Here is a 21,760-nt window from a genome sequence, read left to right on the forward strand (position 1 = left end):
GTTTCCTTCCAGATAACACCCTCAATCACCAAGAAACCCTAAGAATAACCAAGAGAAAATATTACGGTTCAACCATCCAAAGTTTAGCTGAATCAAAGAAAATCCGAATAACAACTAGTACAAGGAGATAAAAACGCGGTTTTGGAGTAAAAAGGTAACGGTTGGCCCTAAGAACTTAAATGACCCCAAACCCTTCACTTCTACCAAAACCATACCTACAATGATTTACTAACTCCGAACTTAAGGTGGAAAATGAGAGTAAGGACACTTTTAGGAAAACAGGATTTTCCAGTTTTGCGCACCACAATTTGAAAAATCATATCTCAAGATTCTTAAGTCCAAAATTGATAAAATTTATACCGTCGGAAAATAGACTCAAAGGGGTACAATTTCTCAGAAGACACACTTATAAGATTCAGACCACAAGTCAGTCAAATTTGAGCCTCAAATTTCTGTTTTATCCAGTAAAAAACAGAACAGGTATGCAATTTCAGTCAATTTTGAAAAATCACCATAAATCGTACAGACATAACCAGGGTCTAAAATTTTCACGGTTTATAGCTCTATGAATCTAATTTAAATCGCAACAAATGCAACTCAATTCCGATATTTCTACAACAAGATATAGCAAATTTCCCAAAACTGCTCAAGAGTTCCTGCGGAAAATTTCAGCAGCACTTCCCTTGTTTTTCCTTTACTTTCCATGTTACAACCAACCACCAAATCTCATAACAATTAACCAAATTCCACATATACATCATAGGCTATTAAACCCTCTTAAAATACAACCAATTGCTAGCTCCAAAACTAACCCTAATCATGCTCAAATTAGGAACCCTAAAACTGAAATTGATGCACCCCAAGCTGGAATTTCTTTAGGCAAATGAAACTAACACCAAAACACTAGATTTTTCACATATCAAAGCTAGTAAAACATGGCCAACCATTAACCATCACATGAGGCAGAAAATTCTCTAAGAAAATTGAAAATCCACACATCACCACTTCTAACCAAGAAATATTGCATAAAACTACTAAAGTGGCAACCACAAGCCACTAATTTACAACTATTAGAAGCAAAGAGAGATGTTCTTAACAAATTACCTTGGAACCTCAAGGAAAAATGGCAGCTTAGTCTTTCCTCCTCCAAAATAACTCCACCAAAGCCTTTAAACTTCCTTAGTGAACACTTGTATGGAGTAGATTCAAATTTGGTTGGCTAAAACTCAAGATTTGAGCAAGTTTGGAAACTAGAAATTGAAGAACTCTCCCTTGTTTTTCTCCTCAAGAGGGCCGGCCAAGAAGGTAAGAAATTTTTGTGTCAATTTGTTTCAGGAAAGTCCAACTTGGCTCTTTGAATATTTAAAGCTTATCTTCCTTCTCCCAAAGATTAATCTATCTAGCTAACCTTTAATCATCTCCTAGCACCTTGTAAAATAATATCCCTTTTCACAAAAATCACTTAGTCACCAAAATTTTATCGCACTAACCGCACTAGTGGGTCCCACGTCTATAATACACTTCAAATTTAACGTACACCAACTTATACCAAGAAAATGATTTAAAAACTGTACTTACTTATAAAATGTATAGAATATTTAATATCTTAAAGGACAGTATAAAAATGTAGGCAAAGAAATAAAATAATACTTAGAAATGTGAAAATTTTCGGGTTCTCACAGTTTCCGATTTTGCCCTAGAAAATATGCCCAAGTGAGAGAGGCGTGCTATTTTTTGTCGGAGAAATTAGCAAATACGAGCATTAGGATCAAAATGGATCATAATTTAAATGTTAGGGACAATTATGGCTGATTTAAAATGTTGGGGACTAAAAAAGTTTTTTTTTAAAAATGTTAGGGACCAATTTGGCAAATTTTCCTAAATGATAATACAAATTTTGATGGATATTTTCTACCTCACAAGGAAAGTTTAATTAATGCTACTAGAGGAGAAAATATATTCTTAAAGTTTTGATTGTAAAAGTGGATTTTGGCAAATAAAAATGCATAAGGATGGTATTCAATATATTGTACTTTCATCTCCTCGGAGACAATATGAATGGCTTGTTATGCCTTTTGGATTAAAAAATGCACCACAAATATTTTAAAGAAAAAAGGATAATATTTTATGAAATATCCTTTTATTAATGTGTATGAAGATGATATTTGAATTTCTAGTGATAATATAACTCAACATATTATTCACTTGAATACTTTTGCAGATTTATGTATACAACATCTATTGGCATTTTCAGAAAAGAAAGCAAAAATAGGATTGCAGGAAATAGAATTTCTTGGTATGGAAATAGATGAAAAGGCAGTAAAAATACAACCTCATATACTTGAAAAGATTAATCAATTTCCTAATAAACTTTTAGATAAAAAGCTACTACAAAGTTTTTTGGAATTCTTAACTATTCTTCTAATTTTATACAAAATTTAGCAGAAATATGAAAACCTTTTCAAAGTTTTTAAAGAAAAATCAAAAGTTTGAATTCTCACCCTATTTAGAGAATCAGGTTAAAAAGATTAAAGTTCTTTGTAAGGATTTACCTAAATTAACCCTACCAAATGATAAAGATGATTTGATACTCAAATTAGATGTCTCCGACCAAGTTTGGAATGGAGTATTAAAGAAAATAGAGTATAATGAGTGTGAGAACCCGTAATTTGTTATTTTCTAGGTTTTAGGATTTTCATGGCTTGTTTTCTGCATTTTCGTGATTAGAAACATTTCGAGATAATTTTAAGGAGCAGATATAATTTTTAGATGATTTTTCTAGTATCGAATGGATTTTGAGAAATTAAGAGCGTATACCGGACATGGGACCCACTAGTGCGAAAAGTTCGGAAAAATTCGGCCAACTAGGTTAAGTTTTGGATACTGGAATTAATTTACCGGGTGTTAAGAGATAAGTAGAGGATGCTAAGTGGATTGGTATAAGAGAGACAAGATAGGTAAGCATTTAAAAAAAGGTGACAAGTGTCACCATTTGAGTGGGTTTACCTTTAAGAAAACTATTCATGGTCTTACCATTTGACTTAAATAAACCAAAAATGACCAAAAATCATCAAAAATCCTCCATGGTGGCCGGTTCTCTCTTTCTCTCTCTCTTTCTCTCTCTCTTTCTCTAAGCACAAGGAAGAAAACTCTTCAAGCTTGCTCCAAATCATCAAAACCAACCATTGAAACTTCCAATTTCTCCATAAAACCTCTTCAATTAGTGTTAGTGAGTTGATTTGTGGAGTTATTTGGGAAGCTAGGAGGATCTATTGCTCTCTCTCTCTTGTTTCTAAGGTGAGTTGTGAAGAACCACCCTCGATCCGAGAGTATATTAATCTTGGAGAATTAAGAATGATCTCCAGTAGGCTAAGAAAAGTTAATAGAGGAACTAGAGGTGGGTGAGTTAAATTAAGCTCAATTAGGAGCACTAATTGCTCACTAATCGATTGTTGACTTTTGGGGTATCAAGACACCTTTATGTCCTTCATCTTGTCACACCATCAAATCACCCAACTACGACCCAAAACCTTTCTTCCTCTCCACTCCTCTTGGCCGACTCCCCCTCCCCCATTTCTCCCCAAAAATTTCAGCTAGCTTCTTCCATTCTTGCTCCACAAAGACACTCCAAATTTGCTTCTTGTCTTGGTTCTTCATGCAAGCTTGGAAGGTGACTTGAACAAGGAAGAAACTTTGGTGATTTAAGAGCTCATACACTAGTGGTTAGTCTTCATTCTTGGAAGCAAAGGTAATCATCCAAAAACCCTCATCTTTTCCTCTCAACTATTAGTAGTTAGTTAGTTATAGTTAGTTAGTTGTTGGGTTGTTGATTGGTTCACAAGAACCTTGACATTAGGTAGTGGACTTGAGGTGGCTTTGTAGGTAGAGGCCTTGAGGATTTTGTATGTTTAATTGCTTTTTTGATGCTTGTTTTGAGAAGATATGGTTTAGTTTTAGTTGGAAAGTTGGAAAAGAAAGCTAGAAGATGAAAGTTGCATGCTGTCTGAATTTTGGCTTGTTGAAACCCTCATGTTAATTTCGAATTTTGATGTTATTTTGGTGCAATAATGTTTGATACATGTGGGTGATTATGTGTAGTAAATATCTTCCAAAAAGCTTTTCAATTGGTTGTGTTAAAGTAGGGTTAAAGTGAGAAAGAAATATGGAAAATTTTCTGATCAGGAGGCTCAACCAGTGTTCACGTTTTGGGTCATAACTTTCTGTCTGGGAGTTGAAATTGAGTGCCTTATGTGGCATCCGAAACTAGACTCTGAGAGCTTTCCTTCGGTATAAAATGCGCCTCCTAACTCGTTTCCTAGGAGCCGTAGTGAACCAGCAAAGATGGCTGAATTTCCTCACTGTTTTCTTCCGAGAAACAGTCCTAGCTGCAGTTTGTAGCTCAATTTCGCCTATCTTGCAAAAAGAATTTTAAGACAGTTCCTTCTAGTGAATTGTAGCATTTTGAATCTAGTTTTCAACGCCTCAAACCACACTAAATTTCCAGTTGTGTATCTCTAGTTATGTCAGATTTTGAAACTCTGCCAAGTACATCAGAACTGGAAGTTTCGTAAACAGGTTCCAAAAATCAGTTTTCTTAGAACTGTTTTATCTTGGTGTAGAAAGGTCTGAATTGAGTTCTGTTGGTTGTATTTGAAACTAGATTTGGATTTTTAATTGTGGTATAAATTTCAAAGGCTGATTCCATTTCTACGAATTTTGCCGAATTTTCAAACTTTACTGAAATTGCAAGCCTGTTTTGCTCTGTCCTGTTTGGAACAGTGACTTTGAGCTAAAATTTGAATGATTTCGAAATGGAGTCTGAGAAAAGTGTCTTCAAGAGAGTTTTAGTGCATTGAGTCTAGTTTCCAACGGTATAAAGTTTTCAATTTTTGGACTTATGGAACTCGAGATACGATTTTTCCAAGTAGTGTCGCACCAAGCTGGAAATTTTCTGTTTTCAAACAAATACTCCTTTTAAGAACTTTCCACCTTCCATTACGATTGTTGGACTATTTTAAGTTTAGTTTCAGGATTAGATACAAGGTCTCTTTGAACTTTAAACCTTCATCTCGAATCTTAGTTTCCTTCCCTTTTTATAATTCCTCTTGGTTGCATAACACCCTTGGTTATGGCACCTCTCTTCATACTTGAATTATGGACTTCAACCCCTATTCTTATGGCCTCGATTTCCATGAGTTTGAACTCTAAAAAGGGAGCATTTTGACTAGAGTAATTCTTGGTGAATTTCACTAGTTTTATACTTGAACCTTGGAACCTTAGCCTTGACATTTACTATGAGATGAGTGGAGTTTTGGATGAGTTTTAACTCCATTAGTTTGAAAACGTGAACGCTCTTTATGTTTTAAAGTTCGGAGATGAGATTAGAAGTTTCGAGGGACGAAAACCATTTACCCTTTTCCTCAATTTTCGTGCCGAAAGTGAAAACGGTACTTTCTTTTGAAATTGAGATTTCTTTCCACGACTTGAATCAAAAACGACTTTCGACCTCTCTTTGAGCATTATTTCAACAATTTAGCGAGAAAAACTCTTTTAACTTGATTCGACTTGTGACCTTGAGGGTGAGTAGCAAGAAAATATATATATATTTTTTCTTTCTTTATAACCGTGGTCGAGTACCTAGATAATCATGATTATACATATCTCAGGTGGTCACGAGGACGCCGAAGAGCTCATCTGACTCTCGCTTTGCTCTTGTTTTGCCTTGACTTTTGGTGAGTGTCAAGTGCATGTTCGATGTTAATATGATTGAATTGAGATTTGTATAAGTGCTATATGACACGTGAATTTGCCGAGACGAGGGTGTACTTTATCACCCTCGTCCTCTCTCTCTCTCTCTCTCCTAATTACATGATACTTGTTAGATGAATATATATGACTTGCACTTGTATATGACACATGTTTTAAGTCGTGAGTACTGAGCGGCTAGAAGTATCACTCCCTATTCGGGTGAAAGGTACCGCTCATCCCGACTCAGTGCTATGATAGACTCTAAGTCGATTGGAGCGTTGTCTCATTGACCCTTATACTTGTGGGGACGCCCCAACCCATTGGCTAACCTTGTAACTCGAGCCGGCAAGGGCTTGGTCGAGAAACTTTGAGATCTCGCTTGGCATACTCGAATAGTATCGCCACCTCATGAGTGTTTGGTTCCGGATCCGAGAGGGTGTTATATTGGATGGAGGAAGTAAGTGGAGCACTACGGTCTTGTTACTACTTGGGTTGACGGAGGGTCAACCCCAGATGGCTCAAGTTGATCGAGATGTGGGAATAGCTCATGAGAGCTCCTATATCCTTCTTGTGTGTTAATTCCTACTTGTGCACTTAAATGAAATGTCATATTTTAAGTTGCTTTTAAGCATGCTATTCGAGTAATTGGTTCTACGTGCTTGTTTGCTTGCTTGTTTTCTTGGCCTCACTGAGCGTTAGCTCATCCCTTTAAGTTTGTTCTTCCTTAACAGTCTTTGAAGGTGGAAATTGGAGATCCTAGACTAGCAACTTCGGTTGGAGCTAGTTTACTTTTGTATGTTATTGGAGACCATTAGTGTAAATTTTGTATACTCGAGTTTTGTGGTTTGTAATCATAAATGGTATATTTGGGAGTTTCGAGCTTGTATATTCGAAGTAATTCTTAATTAAGCCGATGGTTAATTTGTGATCCTTTATTAAACTTGAATGAGTGCTTGAGTCCTGACGAGAGTTGGGTAGGCATTCCGATGATACCCTAGGGTTCGCCCTAGGGAGAGATGGGGGCGTCACAGTTGATCTATTATCTTTAGGGTCGTGTCCAATTTTATCCCTTATATGTCAACGTATACAAATTAAGAGGTTTGTGTGTTTTTTTAAATTCTGCTATTTTTTTTTTCAAATGTAGAATTATAATTATAGCCAATGAAATTTGCTCCATTAGGGTTTTCTAATTTTCTATTAAAAATAAAAAATGGACTTTATTATGTGAAAATGAGAGTTTAAACTTCTAAATGGACAAAATTAGACATGACCTTGTTGTACACTTGATTTTCAACTTTCTGTTAGAGGTTCTAGCTTAGTTTTTTTCTTGTTCGTGTAAAGATGAGGGATAAAAATGGTCACCATGATAGTTAAGGGATTAAATTGGCCAAGTCCTCAAAGATGAAGGACCAAAATTATAATGTAGTCAACCAATGCTTTAGACTTAATTAATTCTAAAAATAAGGAAAATCTTTTATTATTCAAATCTAAAAAGGTTATTTGTGATAGAGAACATGAAAAAGAAGAGACTTTTGCATGAAACAAAGAAAGTACTTTTTATTCCTATATCAAGGGGGATTCCAAAAACAAGTACGAAATTGCAATTTAGATAAATAGTATTTTTACAAAAAAATTTCAAGTTTATGCATGCAATTAATTACTATATTTGTAATATTTATATATTATGATGTAGTGATGGCACAAGTCACATTTATGGAAATCAAGTTATGGCAAAACTTTTGTTGATTTTTTCTATATTGTGCATATTTCTTTTTGGTATTTAACTGTATACATGATTAACAAGATTCATCACCTTTATTTAAAAAAGTTTTCTTTTTTTTTCTTTTTTTTTAATAAAATGCCTTTTTTATTGACGTGTCGAAACAAAAGCATCAAAATTATAGAGTTTCCTCAACCCGCACTACCATTTCCTCTACCCCTTTTATCCTCCTGACAAATGACATGCCTAGCTTATCTAGTCTGATCTCCCCCCTTGCTAACTTTGGGAACATGCTTATGTGATCATAGGTGACACAAGCCTGTTACTGGTGAGAAACACCCACATTGGCTAGAATATCCGCCACCCGGTTGGCTTCTCTGAAGCAGTGCGAAACTCTCGTCATGTCCTCGATCAGCTCCCATATTTGCTCTACCTCATTCCGGATCTGCCATGGGCACCGAAACCGCCATTGAAGAATTCCCACCAATATCTGAGAATCCGATTGAATTTCCACATTTAAAAAAGGTTTCAATACTTAAGTCCTTATATATTTTAAGCATTGACTTCTTGGTTTCAAAAATATGATGCCATGAATATTAAAAGTTCCAAAATCAAATAAATAGGTTGTTGAGACTCTATTTAATAGTAGAACCCCGTACAGGAGGGATGGTAGTTTTAAATTTTATTAATCTAAAATTGTACAAAGACTCTCAACAAATAAGAAAAAAATTAGAAAACCTAAAAGAGGGGAAGTTGAGGCAATACAATCTTAACTTTCTTTAACCAAATGTGGCAAATCTTAAAAGGTCGCATAAGTAAAAATATTGAAAGTGTTTTCATGCAAACTAAGTTAGAACATTACATAGCATGGATTTTATACCATGTTATAGTTTTCTTAGTCTTAGATTTGATAGTTGACAAATGAATCAGTATCTCAATAAATACTTTACGAATTTCATAATCTTCAACATGATGGTTGATAAATGAATCGACATTTAACATATATAGTTTAATTTTTAGATTTATTATCTCTTGATATCAAGTGTCTTGTTTGTTGCAGTTATTTTTTCTATAATGCATGTTTGCACTAAGTAGACTACAGCTAAAAATTATTTGTTATTTAATATTTTAATTCATCATTTTTAGATAGCTAGAAAACTAAAAGAATTTCTCTATGTAATGTATTCTTATAACTATTTATGTTTTACAATATTCTTTATAACCATGCAAAACACGGGTTTCTAGACTAATCATCCAAACTGCCAAGATTAAGAAATAGAAGACTTTTCTTTGATTGGGCCATTAAAGCTATTTGAATTAGCTTTTTAGGAGAGTTTATTTTTAAAAAATAAATTTAACAAACCTAATAGTTATCGTTGAAAGTTCGTTTCCTGACAAATGGGTTTGATTGCCATCTGTGAATATTTCTTCTTTCTCTCTCATTTTTTCATCTTCTTCATCCAATACAACAAAATATATAGCTATTGGTGTAGAGATCTCAATTCTTCTCTATAAATCTACCATTCTTTCTATTATCTTCCATAAATATTCTATGTAATTAAAGGGCTTTTAGAAATGGCCATTGCAGCTGTTGTCATTCTTCCTCTGGGTCTCCTTTTCCTTCTCTCTGGTCTAATTATCAATTTCATTCAGGTACATTATTATTTTTGTACTGTATATATCTTTTGAATTTTTTTCATTACCTTTTGACAAATTTATGACATTTTTTGCAGTTTGTGAAATTAAACTTGGATTGGTTTTATATATTGTTGATGAATTGATAAAATCGTATTGCTATTAATGCATTCTTGTAGATTTCTTTTGGGATTGCATGTTTGGAAAGAATGGGATATGTTTCAAAGAACAATTTTCCAACCAGACAAAGAACAAAAGAAAGAAAATGGAGAAATATATACTAAAAGGGGAAAATAGCAAAAGTATATGTAATTGGAGTTGGACTTATCACAATAAAAGTTGTACATTATACTGATTTGTGACTTTGTGAGATTTCAATTTTAGATATAAGATCAACATTTATAATGTCAAGGTATTTCTTGTTGTTGGATTACATAAAAATATCATTTGAGAATGTGTAGATGAAAGTGGTTTGTTGTGAGTATGAAGATTGAAGCACTCTAATAAAGATTAGAGTGTTTTCCTAATTGACAATAAGTTTTGCTGGTATATTCTATATAATCTTGGGCTATCACACTTCATAGGGAAGGATAGCAATATGTATTTCATTGAGTATAAGGATTGGAGTATCAGAAAAAAGTAATTTGACGAGCTTTATATTATACAAATGGAGAGAAAAACCTTCACACTACAGTTCAAAAATAAGCATGAAATGAGAGGAAAAATATGTAAAAACCAATGCTATATCCTACAGAGTGAATAATTCAAGGAACCTATAAATCGCAACATAGCAAATTATGAAATATGGTAAACAAATATATTTATTATATTTGATGTCCCTGAAACATTCAAGACTGCTAGAATGAATAATCAAGGAACTTGTAGACCGTAACTGATCAAATTACAAATCGTGAGGAGTAAATTACAAGGAGAAACTGGAATGCATTGAAGTTTTTTGCAAAGAAGAAATTTGAGTAATTTAGATCTTAAGCCATATGTTTTTCATGAAACACATGTTTGTTTTGTTTGCATTTTTTGTTGTAAACTTGAGCCTATGGTTGCATCATTTTAGATTGACCATGTTGCCTTCTGGGTCACATGATTGAGCTCCAAAAGTGAACCTAATAATTCACGCATTGTTCCATTCCTTTTCTATATAAAGAAAGACTTAAAAAAATACAACTTTTGTTGTATCTTTATATTCAAATAAATAAAACTAACTACAAGAATTGTCTTAAAAGAATTGTTGTATAATTACTTGGACAATGCATAATTTTGCTTCTTGTTAATACAACTATGTTCTTTCTCTTCTTCTCTTTGAGAAGAACTTGCATATAAAGATAGTACACTAGTTTCATTTAGTATTTGAGAAAGAGTTCATGTTAATACCTTCATTTGGTATACTAATTAAGTTTTAGTTTCTTCTAGCATTTCCTTCAGGATATAGATAAAATATTTTTTTCACCCCATGTTTTGGGAAATGGAAGAATCTACATTGCTAGTGAAGAACTAAATATACTTAAAACTTCTTACCTTTTCTAAGATTTCTAAGTAAGTCATTCCTTTCTTCTTTTTCTATTTCTCTTTCACTTTATTATTATTTGAGAACACAATAAAGAACTAGGCATTAACAATTTCATGTCAAAATCATTACCAAAAAAATCGCAAACAACAAAATGTAGAGACTAGAAAAAAATTATAGTTTTTACAGGTTTTATTTGATATTTTGGACTAATTTATTTCTCTTTTTGATCTTGTTGTGCAAGCAGTTTTATATGTTTATTAGATAAAATCTTACAAATTTGCTCACATGATCTGAACTTTTAGGCACTCATCTTCATCTTGGTGCGCCCATTATCAAAAAACTTATTCAGAAGAATCAACAAAGAAGTCACTGAATTATTGTGGTTGGAGATAGTATGGCTTTTTGACTGGTGGGCAAACATTAAGGTGTTTTGAGGATTATTATTCATTAAAATCTTCATTTGAGTTTTACTTATGGATGAAGTATAACTGATCTTATTATCATTATGATCTTTGATCAGCCTATCCTTTAAAACATGAGAAATTATTCTGTTGATAGTTCATTAACTTGGTTTTTACATTGTTTATATTAAAAAAGATGAAGGATTTAGAAGTAAATGGATTTGGAATCCTTAAGTGAAACTCAATCAGTTATATTGTGAATAAGAATGGTGCTTTGAAAGAAGAATTTGAAAGGGACTTAATATAATTTTAGTTTTTCAAGAATGATTATAGATTTCAAATGCCACAATTCATGACATATTGTAAATTAAAAAATATTTATTTGAAAATCCTTGATAAATTGTACGTAGGAATCTAGTCCATAACTACTTAAGGTATAAAAAGTTTGTGACATGTTTATACTAAGTACTATTTAATCCACGAAATCAACTACTTTAATAACTTACGATTCTTATTTAGTAGTCTTTTGTGGTCTATAGGATGGTTAGGTTTTTATAGGGTGATTCAAATGATGCATATGTATTGATGCATTAGCAATTTTGAGATATATGAAAAATGATTATACATGATATAATTTAGATGCAAGCAACACAATTCGATCGAAAATACTCCATTGAATTCCATATCAGGTTTAATGGATCAATAGACCTTGGAGTTTGTGAAGATGACCCAATTTTGATGAATTATAATATTAACCTAATAACCTGTTAATTTTAAGAAAGAATATTTGCTAGATCGTTAATGCTGATGGTTGAATCCTTAACTGACTTGGCTAATTGTTTTATGGAGACTCCCTCATCAACGAAGTACTTCAAGTTGTAGTAAATACTTCTTTTAGTAAAAGGACAAATGTGTTGATTCCAACATCACTTTCAATGAATATCTAATCATTCTGTTCGTGTTGAAAAATGAACTCCATGAAATATTGAATTACACTTTTAGGCAATTGTTTCTTTCCCACTAAAAACATGTTGATTAAGCATCCTTCTGGTTCATTTCACTTTTTTTTAGTTGTCACTTTGATTTTCTTGTTTGCTTTGTTAAGTTATTTGTTAAGTTTATAGCCAATTGCCTCTCTATTTCTTCATTCATTCCTTTACTTTGGAACTCACATGTGATTTACATTTTTTCTACATTTCTTTTTAAAATTTTTATTTTTCTTAAAACATTACTTTGATTTTTTGTTTTTAATTTTACTTCTTTGTTCCTAAATTGAGCATGCAATTCTAAACCTTTCACCTAGGTAGTATTAAATGAACCCCATTTCATTATAGATGAAATTGTGTATTATTTGTTTTTGTTAAATCAAAAGGGTCTAGTTGCAAGTTGAGACAATGCCTTGTGATGACATGCAATGTTCAAATAATTCAATTTTGGTAATTGAATACAAGTTTGATATGTGATTTTATAGAGGAAATAGATGAAAAAACATGAAATTTTACGTTATTTTTTTACTAGACCAAACGAGTCTAGTTGTAGGTTGACAGAGTCGTTTGTACTCATGCAATGTCCAAAATAATTTAATTTTGGTAGTTCAATACAAGTTTGAGGTGTGATTTTTTAGAGAAAATAGATAACAACACAAAAGTTTGTTCGTGGTGTTTCAATGTTAAAGAAATTTTTATAATTTCTTTTCATTCTTGATGAAGATCACAACATGACTAAATCCAGTTGAACTAAACGGTATATATTAAACCATTTTCTAGTGAATGAAAAGTTGAAAATAAAAAGGGAGCACACCAGTCATAGATTAACCTAAAGTGGTTGTTCTTACTCATTAAAAAGATAATAGCAATCTTCTCTCAAAAGAATGTTAAAATCAACTCTCTTTACTGTTGGTAAAAAATAATTAGAATCATATCTATAGCCATAGATGTTTTCTTTGATTTAATCGTGACATCTTTCGTTCAGTCTATATGAGAACTCTTCATTATATCGATAAATTATTGCTTATAGTGATTATGCAGTGAAAACCTTTAAGTCGTACAATTTGTATCTCGAAAAGATCCAAACAATTGCTAAAAATCTCCCTTTGTTCAATTTGAACCCAAGAGAAACTTACTAGTTTGGAATCAATGTTGAACCGTAATACTCCTTGGTAGGTTTTTCACTAATAGAGCCTATATACTTAAAGGGTTGTGGATGTAGAAGAAAGTAAATATAAGATTACTTATAATTTACAACTATTGTAACTATGATTCATTGATGCACTTCTAGATAACAAATTTACTCATCAATTTTTATCTTCTTGGTGGAAATTTTGGAAACCAAATTTTTTTTTATCATATAAAGATATGAATATAATTTTCTTTAGTGTTAGTAAATCAGTTTCTCTTTCAGTTAGATTGCAATAGCTTTTTGTGTTGTATATGCACTAATTTTAGTTATTGCACTAACTCATTAAAAAGGAAAAAAATTAGGATTGCATTCAAACCTTTGAATTCAAGGCCTCAATTGAATTTTTTCCAGCCGACCATAAATTGTGCCACTTAACCCTCTTGATTGTTTTGTTGTTTCTAAATGGTCCACTATAATTGTATTTCTTTATTACTTTACCAAAAATAATATGCTCTACTAGTGCTTAATAACATTACCTATTATAACCATTGTACATAAATATTATACAATAAATACCTCCTTTTGTTGCTTCTTAGATTCCACTATTTGAATGGCAATCACACAAATAAGAAACTAGATATTATTGTGTTGCACTTATATAGCTTTTTAGGGTATAATTTATTATACAAAATAGAAATCACTTTTTATAAAAAATGAGGGGAAGAACGAGTCTAGTTGTGCATTCTCATGATAACTTTTTTTTAGTAGATTAATAGAAGTTCCTTATAGAAATGTATTAAAGGCATTAATAATATTTTTGATAACAAAATTATTGTAGATTTTATATTAGTGCAGTAATGATGGGACTAATTAGTAGAGTTAAGTATTAAGAATTAATATAATCTAGTCGTATATATGGTCTTGATTATGCTGTTGAAACTTTTGCCATATATAGATGATGTTTACTATGGATAATGGATAGTCATATGCTGCTTTTGACATAAATCAAGTTCATTGGTTCCGTTTGAATTTTGAAGAGAAATTTTTCTAAATTTATTTTTTCTTTTTTTTAACCCTCCTATATCTCTGCACTCTCTTTCCACCTCCCAACTACCAGGCTCATAATTCGAATGTTAAACCTACCAGCTAGAAACACTCTTAGAACTCTCTCTTAACCATTGGGCCAATCCCAGTGGTATTGAAAGACAATAAACTTTCAACACTAAAAAAAGTTTTAGATATACAAATTAAATAAAATTGGGTGTTTTCTTTTATTTGTCAAGTAAATTAGACTTACATTCCTTAACTTTCATAATAAGTACTTTCATCTCCCATATTTTTTATGTACTTTAGGATTTATCTAATTTCCCTTTATTTGTATATTAACAAATCTAAATGTCTCCAGTTTGTTGACCTCACAATAAGATTTAATCTTAATCAATATATCCATCCATAGATTTATCATTGGGAAAAACAAAAAAAATTTGAAATTTAAGATCAAGCTCAAAGAAGATCCTATTTGGCATTATGGAACTTGTTAAAATGTATTCATATCACTAGAGTTTTAGATAAAGTACGTACCATGGGGTTCGTACCAATTCTTCTCAAAATATTTTTATTGAAATACTTTCAATATTAATCTAACAGTAGTAGTAATAAACTACAAGTTTGTAGTGGTCCAATATCGGGTTCTTTCAATTGAGTAATTATTAGTTGAACAACCAAATTTAACTTGTGTTAAAAGTAATTTTTCCCAACTCTTGATTTTGTGTGAGTTATTACTAAACATCTATCAAAGTAATTTTTAATGTAAAACCACTGACAAATAGGGATGGCAGTGGGTAAGACAAAATCCGATACCCGAGGATTCTCAACCTGATGGTCAATCCGATTAGATGATCGATGAGTAATACAATAGGGTTTAGCAATGATGAGGGGTTACCCAATAGGATTTGGTAAGAGAATTCTAAAAATTCAATACCCGAATATATGTATGTAAATATGTATGTATGTATTGTACACTATTATTTGTCATATTTTATGCACAACACATTTTTGAAAAATGTGAGATAGTTATTTGAATCTTATTTTGGTAGACTTTTAAATTTACCCTTCATAAAATATTAAATCTACTCAAGTTTAAAATTCAACATAATGTATTAATTTAATGTAATGTGTATTGATTTTAGTTTGATAAAAGTTAATTTTTTTGTACGATTTAGATTAGCGGGTAGAGGGCACTTGATAGATAATCCAAACTCGAAATGAGAAGGTTTGGTAATGAGAGTATAATACCTGAAGGGTTACTCTATAGGGTTTGATAAAAGACTTAAATATACGGGCTATGGTTACTCTATAGGGTTTGATAAAAGATTTAAATATACGGGCTAGGGTTTAGATTTTTTATGGTACTCGACTCGTACTACCCCTACTGACAAAAGCATCTCAACAACGAAAACTCTCTATGAATTAACCCAAAAAAAAGAAGTAATCCATATATATAACAAATGTCAAGGAGTCAAGTCAGTGTAGCATATTCTTTTTTAACCTCAATACAAAATTTTTGGTGACTATTTCTTTTTGCAGGTTGAACTATACACAGATCCAGAAACTTTTGAATTTTTGGGTAAGAACTCTCCTTTTAAACATTACTTTCTTTTAGCCAACTTGTCTTCTGCAGATTTTGAAGTTGTATTTTATTCATTTATACATTTTCAGGTAAAGAGCATGCACTTCTCATTTGTAATCATCGAAGTGACATTGATTGGCTTGTTGGATGGGTTCTTGCTCAGGTATGTATCACTTATAGTACAATCATTGTGCTCCTTGGATATATTCACTATTACAACATGCTAAATTTTCTTTCAGTTGGTGTTGGCATTGCTGTGGCTTTGTTTGATTCTTAAGTAGAATGGATAAATTGTTTTAAAATTGATCATGTCATTTCTTTATGCTTCTAGTGTAGGCAATTTTATCTCTTTTCTAAATATAGGTGCTTTCAAGTTCACTGCAGCCTTCACTTATCAAGACTAGTTTTTGGATCAAATAATTAAAAAGTGCTTTCAAGTTCATTGCATCGTTCACTTATCAAGACTAGTTTTTGGATCAAATAATTAAAACAAATTGTGCCTGAGATTTGAAATCTATATGCTATCATAAGCTAATAACTCATAATAAACTATTTGTTCTCTTAAAATAAAGGTTTTTATATTTTGATCTAATGATCAATACCTTGTCTATATTTTAATATTGTTTCAAGAATACATGGTTACAAAATCATGATTCTGAATTAATTTACAAAATTGTGTAATTAGAATTCCTTTTTGTTATAACATATGATTTAGTTTTTCTAAAACATCAATTGAGTTTTAGAAAAATTATCCAAGCATTTTAGTTCCTTTTCTAAGTATAATTTCCTTACATTTTACAGCGGTTTGGTTGCCTTGGTAGCACACTAGCTTTAATAAAGAAAGCAGCTTTATACCTACCGGTGAGATTCTCTTTAGTTGTTCTTATTTATTTTATATAGTACTAATCTCAATTCAATCTTATGTGTTTTTTTAGAATTTACACACAATTCCAAACTTGCAATTTTGTGCTTATTTAGGAATTCAACACAATGAAACATTTTTTTAGATATTCAAAGAGGAGGTTTTGTAGCTACTGAATTTCTTGACTATCAAATGTAATTTTCATTGGGGGAGTCCCCCACCTATTGTACACCTCATTATTGATCAATACAAAAGTATATAGCTTGCAAGCCAAAAAAAGAAAAAAAGAAAAAAGAGGTGGTTTTCTTGATAGCATGAATCCTATTAAATTAGTTGTTCTATTGCTCTAAGGTACTTTGAGAAGTACTATAAATTGAGACTTTCGAATCTAAGACTATCTATATAAGCCTAGTATTTGGAACATAGTATCTTGTCTAATTGTTTGAGTATTTTATTGGTTAGAATGGAAATTTTTGTTCCATAGTCATTGTAGTTCTTTAAATGACCTATTTAAGAAATATTTGGGTCTCCTGTTTAGTAGAACGAGTCAAAGTTGAGGCTAATAATCATTACATACGTATTTCAAAGTATTACAAATTACATGAAGGAGTCATGTGGTATTTAATTGTTACAATATTTGCTATGACTATCAATAGTACAACATTTATTAATGATTGGTAGAGGTAAGTCAAGGTGTTTTCTCGAGATTTTTGCTTACTTTAAGAGACAAATATGCTTTCACAATCTGGGTCGGTCCTTTATTTCGAAGTGAATGGCGCGTGCTCGACAAGATTATAACATATTTATAATATTTACTTTTCACGGTAGATTTGGTACCCTTAATTTTCCTTCATTGGATATTGTTGCAAGTGATGAATGGGTGTTCTAATCTTTTAATTTTAGAATACGTTTGCAATTGATTCAAATTCTGGGTTCAGGAAAGAACTACTTTTGAATTGTTTCTTAAAACTTGACTAGGTCCTTTTCAAGTTATAACATAATAAATGTAGATAATAATAAAAAAGAGTGTACTTCAAATAGTACCACACAAACATGCTAATTAGGCAAGAAAGAAATCTCTCTTATGTAGGTTCTTGGATGGTCAATGTGGTTCAATAATTATATATTTCTTGAAAGAAGCTGGACAAAAGATGAGTATACACTCAAGGTACTTTTCCAATACTAACCATTGTATTTATTAATTGTACATCTTTATGTTTGGTTAATAAATTGTATTATTTTGCGGTGCTTAACTGCAGTCAGGTTTACAAGGTCTTAACGATTTTCCTCAGCCATTTTGGTTAGCCCTCTTTGTGGAAGGAACTCGTTTTACGCAAGCAAAGCTCTTAGCAGCTCAAGAATATGCTGCTTCAGCAGGGTTACCTGTTCCACAAAATGTATTAATACCCCGAACAAAGGTGATGCTTTTCCTAAATTATGCTAGGATAAATATGTCTAGTTTCTATCTCGTTCTAAAATTAGTTATTATATCCCAATTAGTAGTAGATCTTGGGCATTTCTCTTTATGTGGTTGCATGTAGCTTGCAGTATCAATCTTCAGTTTCAATTCTATTATGAAAAATACTACATAAAGTACATGCAAACTTGACAAGATTAGGTTTTCTCAAAGATGAGCTGCCAATAATAATTTGAAACAACTTGTAATGATCAAATTGAGCTAGTCATATCAAACACACCATGAAAAATAACTGATTGTGATGATTCTTTTATTCATTACATCTGTATCTCTGCAGGGTTTTGTGTATGCAGTTAGTCAATTGAGCTCATTTGTTCCAGCAATTTATGATATCACGGTAACCATACCTAAAAATGAGCCTCAGCCTACAATGTTGAGAATCCTGAGAGGGTGTTCTTCTGTGGTAAGCTCACTAGTTTTCAATTGACTAATTTAATTACTAGTAAAATTGCATTTGCAAACACACAAACCCCTAACCAAGCACACAGTTCTCTCTAAATGCTTGTGAGCTTCACAAACACATATGTTGGTAAGATTACTTTAATGCAGTTCTTTCATTTATCTATTTTTCCAACTAATGTGGCTTAAGTGACTGTAACAATTGCATTACCTTTTTTAGTAGTAAGGGGGATATGTTACTTTCTCTATATTTGGTCTTTTAAGTTATTAGTATTGTTTTCTCTATTTTCTGTCTTTTGATTATTAATATTCAGCCATAGATGTTATTAGCTTGTGTTTATTAGTAGAGTGAGTATGAAGTTCTTAGAATTTGGTACTTTCAATTTAAAGGATGATGCTAAGCATCTATATTTGAATGAACATGTTCAAGTGAGAATCCTTCAAGTGTTGAGTGGTTGTGTACATTAATTACTATTTTCACTTATATTGATGTTGATTTAGCAAACTAATTTCCTATATAGGTACATGTGCATATTGAGCGGCATTTGATGCAAGAACTGCCTGAAACTAGTAGCGGCATTTCCCAGTGGTGTAAGGATATATTTGTAGCAAAGGTTAGACTATTGATAATGCAATGAATAAATTTCTTCTTTACAATGATGATCTAGATAATTTTTCAATTAGTTTTTCACTCCAAAATTATGATGAACAAATATGACCATGTTTATGTTTACACACACACACACACACATTCCATTTAAACTCCAAAAAGAAAGTATAATTTTAATCTCCTACAAGGGCATAAAAATCTTGGCCAAGGAATGAGTTTCAGTTCAGCATTCAATGTAAGTTAGATTTGGATCTATCAATTTCTATATTCTATTTACAACGTGTGCATAGATTTTATGAATATATGAAAATGTCATGTATCTAATACATGTGCATGTTTGTGTGATTATTTTGATTCTTCAATGTAGGTAATAGATGAATTACAAGTTACATCAGATTTGATGTAAAATCTTTATTTCACAATATTTATAGTCTTTATTTATAAACTATCCACATATCAAATATATTTATCTATGATATGTTCATTTATCATACCACTTTTTTTTTTTACACATTTTTTAGTAGGTTTCAAGTTTTAAGGAATTAAGTATGTCTAGTTCAGTCTTACCCTTGATAATGAAATATCAATATTCAAATCTTTGCTGGTTGTGATCAATCAGGATGCTTTGTTGGAGCGGCATGTTGCCATGAACACATTTGGTAATAAAGATAACTATCATATTGGCAGACCTATAAGATCATTGCTGGTACTATTTCACCCCTATAGCTTGCACAAGTTTGCACATTCAGTTTGAGTTGTCATCTTTTGTTTGCTATATTCAGTCTATAATTGTTTTTTGTGGATGGATAGGTTGTCATCTCTTGGACCTGTTTCCTCATATTTGGTGCTGTCAAATTTTTTGAATGGTGTCCATTTTCTTGGGGAGAAATTGCATTTTGTACTGTATTCTTGGCCCTTGTTGTCATTCTCATGCAAATACTGATTGTGTTTTCCCAGTCAGAACAATCAACCCCTGTTAAGGAATCCCCTCGAAATTCTTTGGAGGAAAAACTTCTTCACATTTGAGCTACTGCTAATCACAAAACCTACTTGCCAATGAAAAAATGAAGAAGATTTTTGTCCAATGAAAAAACTTAAAAAAATTGGTTAGCTCAATTAGTTAACTAGGAGAGATTAAATCTTCTTCATTTTTTCATTAACTAGAGGGGGAAGTAGCTGTTTAGCCAAGCATCCAGAATGGGAGGAAGAGTGGTTGTTAATGTTGTTTAACATCCTATTGGTCATTTCTTCTATATAAAAACCTCATTTCTATTATATGGGGAGGTTATCATCCTCTAGTTAATGTGTTATATCTTATTTTATCTTGACTTGGTTATGTTATTTTGTACTACTTATAAATGCACAAGTTTTATGTACACCATAAGTTATTAAACCCGACCTAACAGGAACTCGATGAAAGGGATAGATCAATGGATTACTGTTTAGTCAATGGGTGAGTATTTGAACCAATGAATCATTAAAATATAAATTTTAAATTAAATAGAGTACTTCACCTTTTCTAGTACAAGATATATGGTATAAATATTACAAAAAAATGTATTATGACAAATGTCTAAACAATTTTCGATAACCTTTTTTTTTTTTGGCTAAACCCATGTGCGGGGAAGGACGCCACCCCCATGTATTATTAATAACCACAAAGCAAGATAACAAAGGCGTTAGTTGCGAATAGCTTGCATGCGTATGACGGGGGTCTGTGATCTATCTAAACCCAAGGCTCCCCTTGCCAATCTTGGTAATTCCGCCTGTGAGGTATAAATGACAATATCCGCAGAGTTTGCCCCAACCTTGGCCAGAGCATCTGCCACTTGATTTGCCTCGCGAAAACAATGCCCCACTTTCTATTCCAAACCCTGTATTGCCATTAACATATCTAACTCAGATCGAATTAACCACGGGCATCTCGATTTATGTAGAAGGATGTTTACTAACACTAGAGAATCCACCTCCACCTGTATCCGTGAGAAGCCCCGAAGAAGACATTGCTGCACCCCAAATAGTAGAGATTTAACCTCAGCCTGAATACATGTCAGCTCCCCAAAAGGTACAGAAAACCCAAACAACAACGCACCAAATAAATCCCTAAGTACACCACCCCCGCCACTAACTCCCGGGTTACCTAGTGAACAACCATCCGTGTTTAACTTCCAACTTCCCTGGGCCGGCAACTCCCAACAAACCACCCTATGGGAGTACCGAGGCCTCCATCCAGAAATACTGGAGTAGAAGGCAGGCCAGGACCCAAACCCATCAGGCTCCCCTCCCATCTTCCCCACTTAATACCCCAACTGCATCCGCCAGGATACGATCACAAATGGTCTTACCTTCAAAGATTGCAAGATTCCGTGCTAACAAAATATGCCAGTAGATTATGCTAGGCAACACTGTGTTTAGCGATTCCATACGAGAGTGACATTTCAGTTGACACCACCAACCAGCCAGCCGAGAGCGCACTCCGGCCCCTCTGTATACCACACTCGCAGCGTTCCCAAAAAATGCCCAAAGGAACTGTGCAAGTTCTCCCTCCGCAAAAATGTGTTCCAACAATTCGGACTGTGAGTCTGTACAACAAAAGCACTTTGATGGGCCATGCACATTCAATCTTCCCAATGAAG

General features: G+C 32.5%; 1 protein-coding gene across 1 annotated transcript; it reads left to right on the forward strand.

Moving 5' to 3' along the window:
• Positions 1-9,043: 9,043 nt before the first annotated feature.
• LOC113750551 (1-acyl-sn-glycerol-3-phosphate acyltransferase 2-like) lies at positions 9,044-20,150 on the forward strand. The gene is made up of 11 exons (XM_027294512.1): positions 9,044-9,121; positions 10,931-11,053; positions 15,734-15,773; positions 15,866-15,939; positions 16,578-16,637; positions 17,729-17,806; positions 17,898-18,056; positions 18,393-18,518; positions 19,036-19,128; positions 19,744-19,830; positions 19,935-20,150. The coding sequence occupies exons 1-11, from the start codon at positions 9,044-9,046 to the stop codon at positions 20,148-20,150; spliced, it is 1,134 nt and encodes a 377-aa protein (XP_027150313.1).
• Positions 20,151-21,760: the final 1,610 nt, after the last annotated feature.

Source organism: Coffea eugenioides, chromosome 10 (genome assembly GCF_003713205.1).
Source record: "Coffea eugenioides isolate CCC68of chromosome 10, Ceug_1.0, whole genome shotgun sequence".
Taxonomy (NCBI): domain Eukaryota; kingdom Viridiplantae; phylum Streptophyta; class Magnoliopsida; order Gentianales; family Rubiaceae; genus Coffea; species Coffea eugenioides.

What these genes read in the sequence shown, in the direction of transcription:
- LOC113750551 (XM_027294512.1), top strand. Translation starts at nt 9,044, where the DNA reads ATGGCCATTGCAGCTGTTGTCATTCTTCCTCTGGGTCTCCTTTTCCTT. An exon ending in ACTGGTGGGCAAACATTAAG is followed by an intron (nt 11,054 to 15,733) that starts GTGTTTTGAGGA and finishes TTCTTTTTGCAG; the next exon opens with GTTGAACTATACACAGATCC. An exon ending in AAGATGAGTATACACTCAAG is followed by an intron (nt 17,807 to 17,897) that starts GTACTTTTCCAA and finishes GCTTAACTGCAG; the next exon opens with TCAGGTTTACAAGGTCTTAA.